Consider the following 16782-nt stretch of genomic DNA (forward strand, 5'->3'; position numbering starts at 1 on the left):
TGTTGGAATTTCGAATATGCAACCTGACGATGAACTACGTGTGCACCTCGCCAAACAATTTGACAAGTTTTGCATAAACTTTACGGGGCTGTTTGCATACCTATAGCTGTACAGACAAGTATTACAAGCATACGTATAGGTGTAAATACTTTGCTGAGCTAACAGTGGATATGATTAATTTACTCAGCTTGGGCTGTAGCTGAAAGAAAAATATAACTTCTACGAAATATTTACACAAAAAAACGTGCGCTCATAGAGAATTTGCTCAAGTCCGTTGGCACGGCGTTTTAATAATCACGCGGTGAAACTAGATGCTGAAAATAGATTTTACCGTTCAGACGGAATCGGAGTTGTTGTTGGGTTACAAATTTTCTTGAAAAAAATTTTCAACATTTGAATCTTGGGCAAAAAACACTTGCGAAAATTCGTTGATTCTTATCGCTGAGAACGTCGTGAAAATGTGTTTGTACAAACAATCTCGCTCAAGAAGAGGAACGTTTTCAAGATATCGATGATGTAGTAATACAATATTACGATTTGGACGTAATTCTCGAATACGCGCTGAGAGTAAAATTAAATGGAATCAACCGTGCCTCGTTATTTGTATTGATTTCAGAATTATTCATTTTTGTATTTTCTGCGGGTTACGATTGAGAAAACAGTGTAAACAGCGAGTAGTTAATGAGATCGAAAGTTTCAAGCGATGATCGAGTCGTTATATCTTCATCGCCGTGAATACAAACGTTGCGTCAACCGAGGTGCTGACCAATAAGTACGATGCTGAGAAAAACCGCGAGGATTGCGAATTGTGAAGCCGTCGACGATGCTGCGTGTGGGCGCATAACGCATGTAACCTGCATGCGGTCTGACAACGGCTTAAAGCAGTCACTAGTCTCTTGGAGGGCGAGCAGCCTGCCAAACGCCAAGTAGAAAGATCCAGTCGTTGGCGGACTGCGGTTCGTGTGACGCGGAATTGTAGCTTAAATTTCGTCGTCGCCGCGCGGCTCTTTTTCATTTTAAATAAAATCAGAAAACTTTTTATGCAGTAATTAATACTCGGCTTATCACTATCAAATCACCGCATCTCGGTGATTTTCATTCCGTGTCACTTATCAGTGCCAATATATTAATATTACAAGTGCGGACGTGCATAGCTACGGATTATTTACTTACTTATACGCAACTTGTCACATATTTGACAGAGGTGAGTGTCTGTGTTGAAGTATCGCGCCGCAGTTTTACACGCGATTTCACATCGTATAATGTATTAAAAAACGACACGTTTCTTTCGCGGTTTTAGAGTACCAATAATGCTGCGGGTTTTCGAGTACATTTTTCGTAATACACAACAGGAGATAACTTGCGAATATTTTCCTTCCTAAGCAATTTGAGACTCAGACGCGTGTACCCTGTGTTCGTAAATTACGAATCGCAACGGACTTGCGAAAGATGCTAATATGCGGTGCCAGGTTACCACATGTGGAGGCACGTCTGAGCCGAGGAAACCTGAGATTGCTGTTGGTGTTCGTACAGTCTGTAACGCACAAGCAGCTACGGGGATCATAAAGTTGAACCACAAAAATTTATGTCGGTTCGAGGAAGAGCTTATTTGAAAGGAGGAATTTCAACGAGCTTCATATCGGCCGGCTCTTTCACTTTACTGCACTTTTAAACCCCGGGGTTGAAGTTAGTAGTTAGACACTGCGTGGCGCGCGTAGTTTTTCCACTAAATTTCAGTTCAATCATCTTACGAACCAAGCTAGACGAGGTTACAACGAGGCCGTATAATTTCACCATTAAGACCCAGCATCGTGCGTGTGCGAGGAGATATCTCGATCGGTTTGTCTCCGATAAAGATAACACCGCGCTGGACAATTTCACGTCTTGACAATTGGCCGGAGATAAGGGGGAAAACTGTGTGAAAAGGGTTCTTATCCGGTCAGACGAGGGAAAACTCGGAATAGGAATAATTTGAATAGACAGATAGAAGCGGGATAAATAAATAAATAATACAAGGCATCCAACGAGAGTCTCGCCGCTGCCTGACGGAGGGCCGGGGATCTCTCTAGTTTGGGGAACGAGCTGCACGATTCTTTCAAGATCATAAAATGAGCTGAAAATAATCTCCGAGGCTAACAACTCGGAGGCGCGCGCTGAGACCCGAAAGTGAATGTATCCGGTTTTTATTCGGTCTGTACGGACCTTTAAACACAGCAAATAAAGCCCAGTTAGGATATAGGTGAGCTATATTTAACCGACTTGAGGGCGCACCGAGACGAAAAGAGAGATAAGACCATCGAATATATTCCGGCGACGAAATCACTCGACTTTGTTATTATTATTATATATTACTATCCAGCATCGGTGTATTGTTCTTAATTTTATCTAATTGTATAAAAGAACATGCCGCGCACGTACGATGGTTTCGATTACACGAGGTTGTCACGAAGCTACATGTAATTCTATTCAATTAGGCTTTCCGTGGCGATATGTTCAGCAATCCAATAACGGTTAGTATAATGCGCACTTGTTTTCAATTCGCATATCGTCCATTGCGCGAAGTGCGTCGTAAGTTCAGTTGAAAAATTAAAAAGTAGAGAAACAAGTATTACTCACATTCGATTCGTGGAGAAAAGTTACGACTAGATATTAGTTTTTTTTTTTTTTTTTTTAAATTATTTTTTCATTTGTAATAATGGATCGATTTCTTCATCGGAGATGATCCGTGCTCTGTTGTTTTCTTTTTTAAAACCTATTTTCGATAAGATCAATGGCGCTCGTTTGAAAAACGTTCTTCTTTCTCGAATCCTGATCTACGACCATCGAATATCATGCGATATTTTCATCATACGAAGAATCGTAGACGTCTGGCAAATACGTAAAAATAAAAACTTGAATCCAGGCTCCACCTACAATAGCGAGAAATCTTCTTCACCGCCTACCATAAAATTATACCACTAGCCAGGGTCTCGACATCGCTGTTGCATATTAAATTCTGTTTTTTTTTACTCTAGAGCTTTTTACTATACGTATTCATACTGTTACTCAAAACACTGAAACGAAATCCGCATCAAACGATTAACGTGCGTAAAATTTGACTAATGACGAAAATTCGACGCTGTCTGTGATAATTACTGTGTAGAAAAAACTTGTGAATTTTTACAGCAACGAAAGAGTCGGAGGTCGATGATAGATGAATTGAATTTTTTAAACAATTTAGAAATTTAGAAAATTATTAGAATGAATTTTCTCTCCCAGCACGCGAAGCGGTAATCCTAACTTGCATTTCGCAAGGCGTGTACGTATATCATCATGCATCATGGGTGAAAAGAATTTTTGAGTATTCCTGAGCGGTAGAGTTTCGGTATTCGCATTACAAGCTGAGTTGCAAAATCTATTTGACCACTTTCAAACGGGATTGAAGGTCAACCGTTCCGGCCGACATTCTTACTACGGATGATAAAACGAAGAGCAGAGAAAATACGCGTTTGAAATGCGTACCGCGCGTATATATCTGTGTAGACGATATGTGCTGAATTCGGTTCACGTAAATATTAAGATTTCAGTCTGACGCGTTCGCTAATTTTAGAATCAACTGCCCCGACCCTAAAACAAGCCGATGGAAATACGGCGAAACCGCGAGTGCGGATTTAAGCTTATGCATTTACAGTCTACACTGAACATAATTTTTAGCGTACATTATGCAGTGCGAGAAGCGTGTTGCAAATATCTGGAAAAATGATAAATTGTGCAAAATCAATTCTGCGATTTTATAGAGTTCGATTGAAAGTCGAGAACGTAGATTACCGCATCCTCATGTTCGTAGTTACACAGAACTATTCCATTTCACTGTCGACGATTCTTCGTACACAAACGGGGAATTTATGGCGTAGATTGTATTATTTATTTTATACTTGCTGGAAAAAATTTATGGCTTCGACGTGGAGAAAACCGCGAAGCAATCTAAAACTGAATTAGGATTCAGAAAAAGAACAAGCACATAATCAACTCTGTACGATAACCGATTGACATTCGCGATTTAAATACGTATATGGAAATCAAACGCTGCCTACGTAAGCGTCTTACGTTATATATATCACTTATAGTACGTAGACTAATAAAAAAATCTCACTAAAAGGCGAACATTTATTTTTCAATCGCTAACTATATAACCGACTGATATCTATACAGCGCAGGTGATTAAATTGTCAGAAATTCATTTGATTCGTCTCTTGCATTAATTTTTTTCACCCCCTTTCACGTGATTCTGCACGTGCTAATGTTGCATCTAAAACAAAGAAAGAAACAAACAAACAAAGAAAAAAAGAAAAAAAAATCCCGCTGGCAGCGTGTGTGGAAACTGAGAATATTTATGTGTGTAATATACGACAGGAAGTCTTAGGCAATGCGAATTTAATACAGTGAACGGCGTAGTTAAATACGTGTATAATGTACGTAGGTTGCACCTTCCGGTTGGTTATACTAGACGTTTGAATTTCGAACGTATTCGCGAAGGTTGTTGAAATTGGGTCACCAGGATTTGTTCTTCGTGATTTCCAATGCAAAGGAACAGAGACCACGACTCCGAAGGCCAAGGCGAACGTTTCAATGACTAGAGCAGTCCTTGTAGTGGCTCGAATGAGTAAAATTACACGTAGGTGGTGTTTCTTCATAAAAGAGAGAGAGAGAGAGAGATAGAGAGAGAAGAAAAAAAACTTGTTCATCTTTGATATTCTCGTAACGTCTGTTTGTCCCTTTTCTTCAACCGGTTTCTCAATGTTTATATAAATATTTTTATTTATTTTTTGTTCTATTATGCGAATGACAAATTCATCGACCAATTGTCAAATGTATCGTTACGTATGGATATTAGAGATTCGTCAACAGATTTCAGGAATTTGACGATATCGTTAATCTATTCTTCTTTTAGTTTATTGTTTACGCGCCTAAACGATTAAGGGATAATCTTCACCTCGTTTTATTTGTCCTTCTTTTACAACCTTTGCAGCCTAGCAGCAGTTGTTCACGGCGCAAAATAATCCGTGAGTCAGTCCACCGAGTTTAAAAGTAACCTGCAGGCATGACAAAACTGAGCCGACAGCCAAGAGCTAAAATCCAAAAGTGAACCCGTGCTTTATTTCGTAATAGCCACTGTTCTGCAAAGACTCGTTTCTCCAACCATATAATATTATGCATATTTCAACTCATTATATACCTATACTGTCAGCTCTTACACACAACGGTCAACTGTTGCTTGATACATGCTATAATTATCCGTAATAAATCGAAGGCTTGAAATACCGTGAAAATTCGCATAACTATTTGCTCTTGTTACGACCGTGAGAAGATTTTTTTTTTTTTTGAAAAAATTTTTAATTTTTTTTTTTTTTGAATGTTTGAAATCCGTTTAACGCGTCAAATCGGTATCCGACAAGTTGTTGACCCGAGCCCCACGTGCTGCGTCGAAAAAGTATTGTTCCACTTTCGGTATATGGTTTTAGACGCAAATTGTACTGCCTTTTAATTACATCCTGGAAACGTTTGATGAATTCTCATCTAAATTACTATCATATCGAATGTATATCTTCTAATTAGTGTAACACTGAGGCAGAATATACTCGTCGAGTTAGTGTGCACAATATAGTTAGACACCGTTCACGAGTGGCACAAACAGGGCATTATACTCCTGGTGCGTAGCGCGGTGTCCGATTTATCATTTGCACTAGAAAAGCTTGAGGATTTTGTTACTCGGTGTAAGATTGAAGCGATGACATGTCCTGACTTAATGAGGGCGGGATGCATGAAGTGTTCATTCAAGTTTTTACTCGCGAGTAAATCCTCAGATTGTAGGCTTTGTTATTGACTAAAGGTACTTCCCGATATTGGGTTGCAGGTATTGTTTACCCAGTGTAACTAGTGGAAGTCCTTATCTTTATACTGAAACTTATCGCTAAACACGTTAAATTAGAACGTATTCGGCGTATCGTTAGTATAATGCACTATGTTAATTATCTGCATTTCGTAAAGAAATGCACTCAAGAAAACCTTGTACTTAGCGTCTATTATTTCAGAGTAAAATTGACTATGTTTAAAGGTATAATTTTTTCGGTGTGTAAAGTATTCTTAATAACTTAATAACTAATTAATCCAATTATTGAACACGATAAATCGTCTTGAATAAAAAGGAATTCAATTCCTGACTATTAATCAATGTACCCTGGCGACGAGATTCGCGATCACCTTTTATTCATGCGTAATTGATCCGTATGAAAATAGCAACAATGAACAACAAATCGATTACACCGCGGTTATTTTTAAGGATAGATACGTGCTGTTCCATCAGTATTGTTACTATTATAGTATAAACGCACCGCAATGAGGCAGATGACGCACTGAAGTTATTATTGCGTAATTGTAGACGGTTACATCTTTACGAAGGACAATTATTATTTCTAGCTAAATGATAGCGTGCCACACGATTGATGCTTTATATGTACGACGGATCATCGCGCATCTCGGCGATGACGCGGAATGTTCGCTAAAACCGCAGCGTCCACATTGCAGAGAGAAAAAGTTGACGCTGGTCCAGCCAATTAATATCGTGCCAATTACGCACTGTCCCAACGCTACAGCGTTACCGACGTTTACAAAGGACGGATGGAAACGGCTGCGATAAATTTTTTCAAATGTCCACTCCGAAGTGAACTCGTATCGAAATTGTTAATTTAAGAAATAATAAACTCATATTTCAAACTCTCGCGACGCTGATTCCGCACCTCCTGTGACGTGTTACGTATGTAAATGTAAACTGAAGGTGCGAAGCGATTTGGCCGAATAGAAATCGCGAAAGCTGGGCTCTTTTAAAACGGCTTCTTCGAGATGTGCAAATTCCGAATAAACGTAAACGAGCAAAAAGAAAATAATTCAACAAGAAGAACCCATTTCGCAAGCGAATACTCTGCACACGGTTCAACCTTCGAAGACTTTCAGAATTCAATGTAACTTCGGTAAAATAAATTCTCAGTCGATTTACGGACCCAGCTTCATATACTGTCTAAAAACTACACCTTAACGATTTCGGGAGGGTTAAAAAGTAAAAGGGGGGAAAAACTGATGATCAAATATCAACTATTGTGTCGTAATTGAGAAATCCCTATTTTTGAAAATTGCAGAATCCGCACGATGGCGTCGACGGTCAGAGAAAGTTCGCACGTTAGCCGGAAAATCGTTAGCCATAGTGGAGGACATGGTCAGATTCACCATAACCACTCGTCAACAACGGCGCATAATCTGGAGAACAATTTGGGTGAGCTGGAAACGAAAAATAGTGGAATAAATCTCGATCGACGGAGAATGGCGTCTTTCGTTGCTCGCCAATCGTTATAAGACAGCCTTAACTCACTCGATCGCATCTTTCGCACGTAATTCTTTCAGACGCACTTCTCGAAGACCTGCAAACCAGCGTTTCGCGAAGCGCGACTCCGGTTCGCGGAGGGCGAGCCCTTTCCCCGCAGGTTGAATACAGAGCACCTGCAAACACTACGAGGATCGTATCCGAGGGTCGGTGAGTACTGCGGCATCTAATCAATTTCAATCAGCAACAACAAACCGGAAACGCAATGTGTAAACACCTTTCGCATGTATCTGGATGGAATACCATAGACATCCAGATCGACATCCGGTTTGTTGCATGGTCATGCAGGGTCAGGTAACGAAGTTGCATCATCGTTTTACCGTATGGGTATGGGTGTAGCTGCGGGTGATTTGTTTTCCGTGAAAATTGATGGAAATGAATTTTTTTTTTATTACTTGTTGTTCTTTGCAATTACATGGAAATTTAGTGTCGAAACCACTATGAATGATCGCTTTTATTCCTCAATTCGCTCGATTTTTAACGCAGGAATTTCATTCATATCTTTACAGTACCATCTCACCAACGAGGTCGACAACAACAACAACAGAAAAGTACGTGACGACTGGAAACAGTGGCGCAGTCAGCGGAATTCCTGGTCTCGAAGTCCTCGACGCCGAACTGCAGAACGTAAGTGAACGCGTTTTTATTACTAAAGAATTCCGACGACTCCTCCAATTGAATAAACAATTGTTCCCCAAAATACGACAATTAACAAATGGATCTCTGTCATTCAAATCCGTTATGCACATAGGGAAATTCGGATTGAATATGAATAAATGAACCAGCTTATACGTTCTATATCACGAATTCGACCGTGAAAGACGACTGTTTAAACGTGCAATGCCAGAAATGTGACAAAACAACGGATTGCGAAAGATTCGTCGCGCATAGAAATGAGATGACGATAATATGAAAACGATTCAAGCACATGGCAAGTCTCTTTTTCACTCAACTTGGCGACCTGCTTCGCCTGCAGGTTTTTCAGAAGAATATAACGTTCAGAGTTTTAATAATACCTAAACTGCAGTCTGCTGTGGCAAGATAATACGAATCTGCAAATACGCGACCAGCAAAAAGCGACGATGCAAAAACAAAAAGAAAAAAGAAGAAGAAGAAACACTATTTCATGAAAAAATTTACATCCATCATAGCAAGAATAATATGAAAGTTGAGTGAATTGCAAAACATAGAGTAAAAGCTTACAGAAGCTTCGGTTAAAGAGGTGAATAATTTTGGAAACAATTCCATGGTGATAAATTTACGAACACGTCGGTCACAGAGTGAAAGAAGTATTTTCGAAGTAACCTTGATGCAATCACTGCTCGTAAAAGAGCCATTACTCGGGTTATAAAGCTCCAGAGGCGTTGGCGGTCCTACAACCTTGGTCCAAATGAATAAAACCTCCTTAAGCCCACTTGCATGTAAATTCAAGAATTGGTCTCGGCCCGTCGTCAACCTTTTTTGGATAATTGGCAGGTTCAAATAAGTCCCAAGCGTAGGTACCATCTTGCAAGTAATCTGTAATTACAAGTTGAATCCACAGACCATCGATGATGATTGTTTTCCGGAAATATATAAAATTGGAGAGTACACGTGAAAGCTTTAAGCTACTTGAAAGTATGAAGAACTAAAGTGAAAGAAAATCGTCCAAATTTCATACACAAATACATGCATGAATTTTATCCATTAAATAACCTCAGGGTAGCACGCGTGAATCCCTTTGATTGTGAGCCAAAGTTGTGCTGCAGTTGTTCTAGCGTGATTTTAGTTTCTTTCGCGGTTGCCTGAGCGTAGTAAGTAATGGGAGAGCGTTGTGTGGGTAGATCTGAGTTCTGTGGCGCACCTTATAAGACCAGAGTCAAGTGGTACATATCAGAGGCCCGACTCAACTGGACTCACGACCTCTTTGCCATACGCTATGCGTTACGTTGATACGTCAGGCTGCGTTGGCGGATCGCTCGCTAACTGATTAAATTCCATTGAATTCCATCGGCAGTATGGAAGCGGTGAGAAGTAGAAGGGAGAAGAAGAAAAAAAAAAGGAAAAAAAGAAAAAAAAAACGCGACCGTCAAGGCGGCTGTTTTACACCGGAGATTCCGTCCCTGTCACGTATATCGTAGGAGTTTACCGCGTGTTCAGGGAAAATTTATACCTACCTCGAAATCTCACCTGCCCTTAAAAGGTTCCAACATCCTAGCCGTCAAAGTTTCACAAACCGTGTTTAACAACTAATTCTGCATAATGCGAAGCACCGGAAACACGACCGTTTCGTTCTTCGCGTGTCCTGATTGTTCTTCAAATTTTCTTATCTGTCTTGAAATTAGGTATCTGAGGACTAGATTATAGGATCTTTTCGATAATAATGCGTAACATATTGATTAAATTATATGAAATAGAGAATCTCAAGATTTTTCGTTACTGCAGACTGACACATGGCAACAAGAGACGTTTTCGACTTGATTGACGTCCTGAAAATTTTTCACTCATGCAGTTTGGCTGGGTTTAGGAGGCCTCTAAAATCGTAATAGAACTCAAGAAACGGAGATAAAAAATTCTTTATACGATTTTGCTTCTTTTATTTTCAAACCGAGGTGTTTGCCGACTGTTTACTCGATTCATCAGTACACGTGTATCGAATTGTAGATCGTGCCAGGTTTGTACATTTGTGAGAAGAGTTTATGCGCACAAGAGATAGGAAAGATCGTTACTTAGCCGCGGGCAATCGTAAAACGCGACTATTTTTGGTTATCGAATCTTCCGAGGCAGCCGGCTGCGCGTCTAATTTTGCTTTCCCATTTTTCTCCTACGTTTGTTGAATTTTTCCGACTCTTCGGAAGCCGCGCCTTCGACCTCCGATCGTCGCTAATAATAAAATTTTAGTTATTGCCTGACGAGGTGGTTCCAACGGGTGTGCATTTTTTTATGAGACATGCTGTACAGCTTTGCGTAGTTTATTGTACGCGATGAGAGCATCGGACTTGGACAAAGTTTCGATATTTCTCCGCATTCTGCAGCAATAATTCTGGCTGTGATCTTAATTAACAACTGACTAATTAACGACTGATTATAAGATCGGCCCGATTGGATTTTTAATCGCGATTTTATTGCTGCTTGGAAAGATACGCAGTTGATATTGAGTTATAGTTATCATTCTAATGAAATTAAACTGATTACCAGTCACACTGCTTATTACTGTTTATATTATAATGTTATTTTAATTTTATTTGTTTCTCTCGTTACAGGTTCAACCGGGACAGAGCAAGACAGTAGCGTACAAACAGGTGTCTTATCAATACAAGACGAACCTCGATGGCAGCCCAAGAGACGGTGGTAAGTTTTTCAAATTCCTTTAAAAATTAAATCGTTAGAAATATATCCGCTGATAGATCTTATCACAAAATCTATATTTTTGTTCTGTGAAAAAAATCTCGTGTCTGCATTGAACGATGAAGGTTTCGTCGGAAGGTTGAAGTTACAGTAACACGCGGTATCGCTTATACGCTATCAGAGGGAAGTAAAACTTGACCAAGGATACGCTTTTCGACATAGTATACATATACATATGTTTCTAGAAATAAATTTTATCCGGACTCCACGTTGTATAATATATTATATCAGACAAAGTCGAGTGGAAGATTAGATTACAGAGGTTCGTTGTAACATTGTACTAACTTTTCACCGAAACCGCAATGAAAGTTGGCACAAAACGCAAGAGGATACATAGAAAAAATTTCTTTCCGCATAATCAAGCTGTCGAAATTCTAGACCGAGGATGATCGCCTTTGTTGTATAATCACGCAAATACATTATTGCACGCTGCAAAAAACCGACGAGGATGTGACGTTAGATTATGAAAAATTGCGCGACGCGGAACATAAAACACGACATAACGAAGAATAAATATCTGCATACGAACACGAAAAGACCGCTGAGTAATTATGTAACGAATTCCATGATTTTCTTCATTTTATGCTGCATGTGAATGAGTCTGTCTCATCAAATGCGTGCCGTTTATAGTTCCAATGATGAGTAAGCAAAAAGCCTGGATAGCTGCGCAAACGTCATATTTTTGCGAAGAGCAGAACCTGGCTTTAAATTCGGCCGACTGCCGATTCTGATACCCCGCGAAATGATTCTCGAGAGTTATCGGCAGGTATCAAAGTATCAACTGTACCGAATAACCGCCGCGGACACAAAGTATTTTCCGCAGGTATTTAGCATAGGATAGAAGGCAGTTAAGGGTAAGGAAGATCGCAGTCCGATAAACAGGGCCGTGCAATGCCGGTCGTCAAAGAGCCAGCAGCCAGCGAGTAAGTGGCATTGCCATATTAGGCCCGATTATGGATGACCCGATTTCTCCGTGACCGCTTCAACGAGGTACGAACCGGAGACTGCGAGCTCGCTGAGAACGGAGATTTGAATCAAGGCTACGCGCGGTTATTCCATCCTCTCAAGGGAAACAGTATAAATAAACGTTTCACGAGATGCGCGGCGTTTTGAGACGAATCGAGATTCAAACTTGCCGATAGTCGTAAAATGTTGGCACATTTGTCGTAGGTATAGAAGTGATTGAAGGCTTGTCGGAAAAATGATTCCCTAGTTATGAGCTCAGATCTCTGCACTTTGTTGTATTACCTACGTCTTGAGATTATTAGCCTATTCAAAAGAACAGCCTAATTGTTTCTGAATATGGTAACCCTGCAACCCTAACAACCCCGTATTACGTACACGGAAATCGTTGCAATATCGTTGTTACATCAATGTTTCCATCTTGCAGATTCGTGGGCAATGTCAGAGAACGTTCTCAACTCAACCGGCTCTCCGATAATGTGAGTATAATTACGCCGAAACGCGTACGAGCACATTTTTCAAATCGTTTGATCTTGAGTGAGAAAAAGAAAACACTGAAGAAATTCTAGAGAAGACTTTGCACCAAGAGAAGCAACCACAAATCGATGAAAAACCCTGCCCAGCTATACTTCCAATTAGCTTTGTGGACTAGTGCCAAATAGTGTCGTTAGTTTACATACAATTAGATCGATGCTCCTCTCATACTGTACTGAATCTAACATATTTTAACCGATATTTCATTCTGCAATCATGTAATTGTCATCGTAAATTGTCCAACGAATAATGAAATTTGTCCATTACAGTGAAGAAATTCGCGACAGAAGTTATACCGAAGAATTGCATCCGACTAGACGTCATCGCAGTCCTGATCCGCCTGGCAAGACTTCGACCGTAAACAGAGAACTGGTAAGTCAGTAAAAACCGCGGGTGACTGAGTACTTGAAAGACAGGATAGACTACGAGTGTGAGCAAAAAATTGACCCATTTTTCTCAATCCCACAGTTATTCGACACATCTTCCACCTCCAGGTCGAGGCAAACGTCTCCTCTTCCCGCTAGTCAGCAACGCGATGCTTCATACGTCCAGGAATCGTCGTCAAGTATGTACTAGTCTCGAATTACTTTAGAGCCATGCCATTCATACTGGCAGGTTGAATTCTCCGGAAGGGTTTTTTGTCCGTCCTTCAACACGTGGAACACTCGGCTTCGATTACTTGAGATTCGCTATAAACTCAACACGTTTCAGGCTACCACGTTGACCCGAGACCCGTACAGAGTACCGTGACGACAATCAGGAAAAACCAGACTCTAAACGCCCCCCAGGAAGTCGAAAACATCGAGTACATCCAGGTACCATCGCCAAACGCAGCGGTACCGATAAATTTGGCACCCGGTCCAAACACCAAAGTAACAACGACCGTGAAAACGTACACCTACGAGCTTCCCGGCTCGCCGGAAAATTACATACACGGAAGCACGCTGCCGAGGGGAGTTGTGCTTCCCGGTGATCAGACGATAACTTACACTCTGCCACGTGGAGGAACTAACGACAAAAGCTACACCATTCATACGCAGAAGGTGACGAATTCCACACTTCCGGGACAGACGGTCACTTACCAAGTGCCGTCACCCGATGGACCAGGAACTCAAATTAGGTAGGTGTTCGGAACCTTGGACTGGATTTGGACATTAGGGAAGTGCGGAGTGGAGTTTGAACGCTATTCGTTGATTCGCAGGTACGCCAGTCCACCGCCACCGGAGACGCCGACGACGAAGACGTCCAGCCTGCACAGGGAGGCCAAGTACTATCACGAGGAACAACGTGGGTTCCCGCCTGGTAGTCCGGTCCAGAAACCGGTTAACAATACCATCGTTTATCACACCGGGCCTCCTCCGAGTAACACCGAAACAGTGACAACTGTTACCAGGAACGAGAAGTACTACCAAGTGAATGGAACCTATCCGAACGGGGATGGACCCCGAAGTCCAACCAGCGGTAGGCACGATTTTTCCGGGCAACTTTTTCAGACCGTATAATCGTCGACGGGATGAATTCCGCGAGTGACTCATCTTCTTGGTCTCCACTTTTTTCAGGTCCACACGGGCCCGGTTATGGTCCAGATACCGACCGCCCGGATCACGGAACCAACACGACGACTATCATATACCAAAATCAGCCTGCGCCGAAAACCGAATCTCATACAACAACGACGATAAATCGAAGCCAGGAGTATTACGAGGGGACGCCGTATGCCAATGAACCATCGCACAAGTACCCGGGTCCCGACAATCAGAGGCCGGAAGGACCGAGCCACACGACAGTGAATTACTACACAGTTGCACCTCCGCAGACAAATCCACCTCAGCCGACAAACACAACGATTTACAAGTACTCCAACACCACGACGACCATACCGCCAAACAAATATCCCGACGATCACGAGGTCCTTTTGCCGAAACCGTTCCCCACGAGTGGCGTCCAACTTTATCCGGCGAACGCGAAGCCGCAAACGCCCAGCAACGGACATGGACCACCGGACAAGTTGGAGGACCTTATGGCTTCCTTCTCGGACACGGAGGTAGGATGGAATCGCTGTAAAAATGGTTGACGAAGCGTCAAAAGTTAAACTGTACGAATGTTTTTGGCGAGTACCTTTATTTCAATATTAATGACTGACCGTTTCATACGTTTCAGCGGGTCGTACTGGCTGATATTTCTAACAAAGAGAGAGACCAGCAGAAGGTGCAAAAATCTTCTGACCTTAATAATCCAAAGAAAGATGTTGATTTCGTTCCGCATACGCCACCGAAAGTCCAGAGCAAAAATTACGCCGGACCTCCGGTTTACTATCCGCCAGGATCTGCCGAGTTTACCAAGAAGGAAGAGTCTGGCGGAGCTATGATGCAGTCTAGCGTGAGTATTTTCCTCTGGGCGTGAAATAAAAATCGGATATTCAACTATTTACCAAGTAAATTGTCAGCAAGAAATCCAATTACGACCAAGCTGCAGATATTTGATAGAAATTGACATTTTCTTACAATTGATTTTAGGGAGGATGGCAGAAGGGTAAAGCTAAATACGAATACGAAGCATCGAGTAAAAGCAAAAGCAAAAGCAGTAGCGGAGGAGCCGTAGTTCCGGTTTGTTTGCCACTGTGCTGCGCTATGCCTTGCGTAATTATGTAGGCTTCGCGCGATTATCAAAGTATAATAAATTAATGTAAATTTTACAGCGACGTAAATTCTATACCTCAGTAAACAATATTATCTTTCGTTATATCTCGCGATAAAGTTCACCCCTTCCCTGGCGCACATTCAAATTTACGCCAATATGTCGTATCGGTCGTAGTAACATAATTGCGTGGTGTTTTCTAAAAAAAAAACTTAGTCGTTTAATCTTATTTTGAGTGATTTTGATTCTATAAGTGCATGTTCGTAATTTTATACGACAAGGTTTCACCATTAAATCAGTCCAGTACCATCAAACGTACAGAAGTTTTCAGCAAAAATTCCGCAGTAATGAATGCATAAGACGAAAAACGGCAAGATGTTGAAAAATTTTATGCCCGAAAATTCGAAGAAAATATCTGTAAGTCCAGGATCACGTTACTCTTTGACCTTATGTATATAAATAAAAAATTGCACCAATGAGGTCATACCGTAGCTGGGGAAAGTTTTTTTGTTCGTAATAACTTCTCGTTTTCTTCGTCGAAAAAATTCATGCAAAGCTCGACGTTAACAAAGTATGAACGTTAACCGTTTTTATTTAAGTTTGAGATTACGACAAAAACGTAACACCCTTCTTTTCGTCTTTTTTTCAATTTAATTTTATGAAATATTTTAAGTAATTCACAATTGTTTTAAACTTTGTATGTAATATAATATTATTTAAAATACTCATTAATTAGTATCTAAACTGGCAGTTTCGCAAGTAAGATACACGAGTACCCGCTAAAATGTCATTTTCTCGAATCGGAAAATCCAAAACCACTTGCACTGTTGCACATAAATATACGTATATACACACACAATAAATAGACACTTGCAGATCTGATCCAAAGTCCGTAACGAATTGTTTTTACTTTCAAAACCACGCGTTAATCGCGTCTTTTGGAAAATTATACATATAATGGCTATAATTATTGATTCCCAATATATATTTTGTATTATTTTATTTACTAATTAATTAACAACGAGTCTGTAGTTTTTAAGAAAAAGCAAATTGACTATACAAATCATTATTTTATTTACCTTACTTAACCGTTTCTCACAAAGATTTTAAAAAAAGATGAAACAATGAGGTAAATATTGCGTAAAAAATCAAAAATAATACACGAATTATCATGGTAATAAAGAGCCGTGAATTATGGTGCTATAATAATTTTAATGGTTGTAATCGTATATAAGCGAAATAAAAAAAATATTTATATATAGGTATGCACGTATATCCGGAGATATAATTGACAGGCTTAATAGTCGCAGGTATGTTTGTAAAAGGAAACAGAAAAAACAATACCTGTTGCGCGATGCCGTAACTAGCGTGAGAATGTATGTACGCTTTAACGTAATATAATGTAATATATATGCATACACACAAACCCACACATGTATCAATAAACTGACTGCTATTTCTAATCCCTACTTATATTTTCGGTTTTTCGATTTAAATATTCCAAAGTACTTCCTCTATAAACGACCTACCGAGAGGTGAATTTCGTAGAAAATCAACTGAAAAAATCATTAATTATTTCCAAAAAAAAAAGATATACTCACTTAAATTCTCGATATGGCATTATTCTTAAGAATATCAGCATTCCCAGCATTCCTAACAACGATGCAAATCTTGAATTAAAAATATGTAGCAAAGAAAAGCTTGGACTCTTTCCATTTTTCAGGTCGATAATCATTTTATGATAGAGCTTTGAAAATTCGATATAAATGCTATTTGTACATTCATTTTTAGCAATCACAAGTTTGCGGAAATGAAAATAGCACATCCGCGTTTTATAAAACTAAAAA

General features: G+C 40.2%; 1 protein-coding gene across 1 annotated transcript; it reads left to right on the forward strand.

The window, feature by feature from the left end:
- Positions 1–1069: 1069 nt before the first annotated feature.
- Positions 1070–16404, forward strand: LOC124414910 (mucin-12). The gene is made up of 13 exons (XM_046896115.1): positions 1070–1204; positions 7173–7306; positions 7435–7564; positions 7924–8041; positions 10657–10744; positions 12192–12243; positions 12568–12670; positions 12767–12863; positions 13010–13418; positions 13500–13759; positions 13858–14342; positions 14459–14677; positions 14815–16404. The coding sequence occupies exons 2-13, from the start codon at positions 7183–7185 to the stop codon at positions 14947–14949; spliced, it is 2220 nt and encodes a 739-aa protein (XP_046752071.1). The 5' UTR covers positions 1070–1204; positions 7173–7182; the 3' UTR covers positions 14950–16404.
- Positions 16405–16782: the final 378 nt, after the last annotated feature.

Source organism: Diprion similis, chromosome 1 (genome assembly GCF_021155765.1).
Source record: "Diprion similis isolate iyDipSimi1 chromosome 1, iyDipSimi1.1, whole genome shotgun sequence".
NCBI lineage: Eukaryota > Metazoa > Arthropoda > Insecta > Hymenoptera > Diprionidae > Diprion > Diprion similis.

Excerpts from the sequence above, each read along its gene's own strand:
- LOC124414910 (XM_046896115.1), top strand. The coding sequence starts at position 7,183 with ATGGCGTCGACGGTCAGAGAAAGTTCGCACGTTAGCCGGAAAATCGTT. Across the intron at positions 12,244-12,567 it reads TCAACCGGCTCTCCGATAAT|TGAAGAAATTCGCGACAGAA; the intron begins GTGAGTATAATT and ends TGTCCATTACAG. Across the intron at positions 13,419-13,499 it reads GGACCAGGAACTCAAATTAG|GTACGCCAGTCCACCGCCAC; the intron begins GTAGGTGTTCGG and ends GTTGATTCGCAG.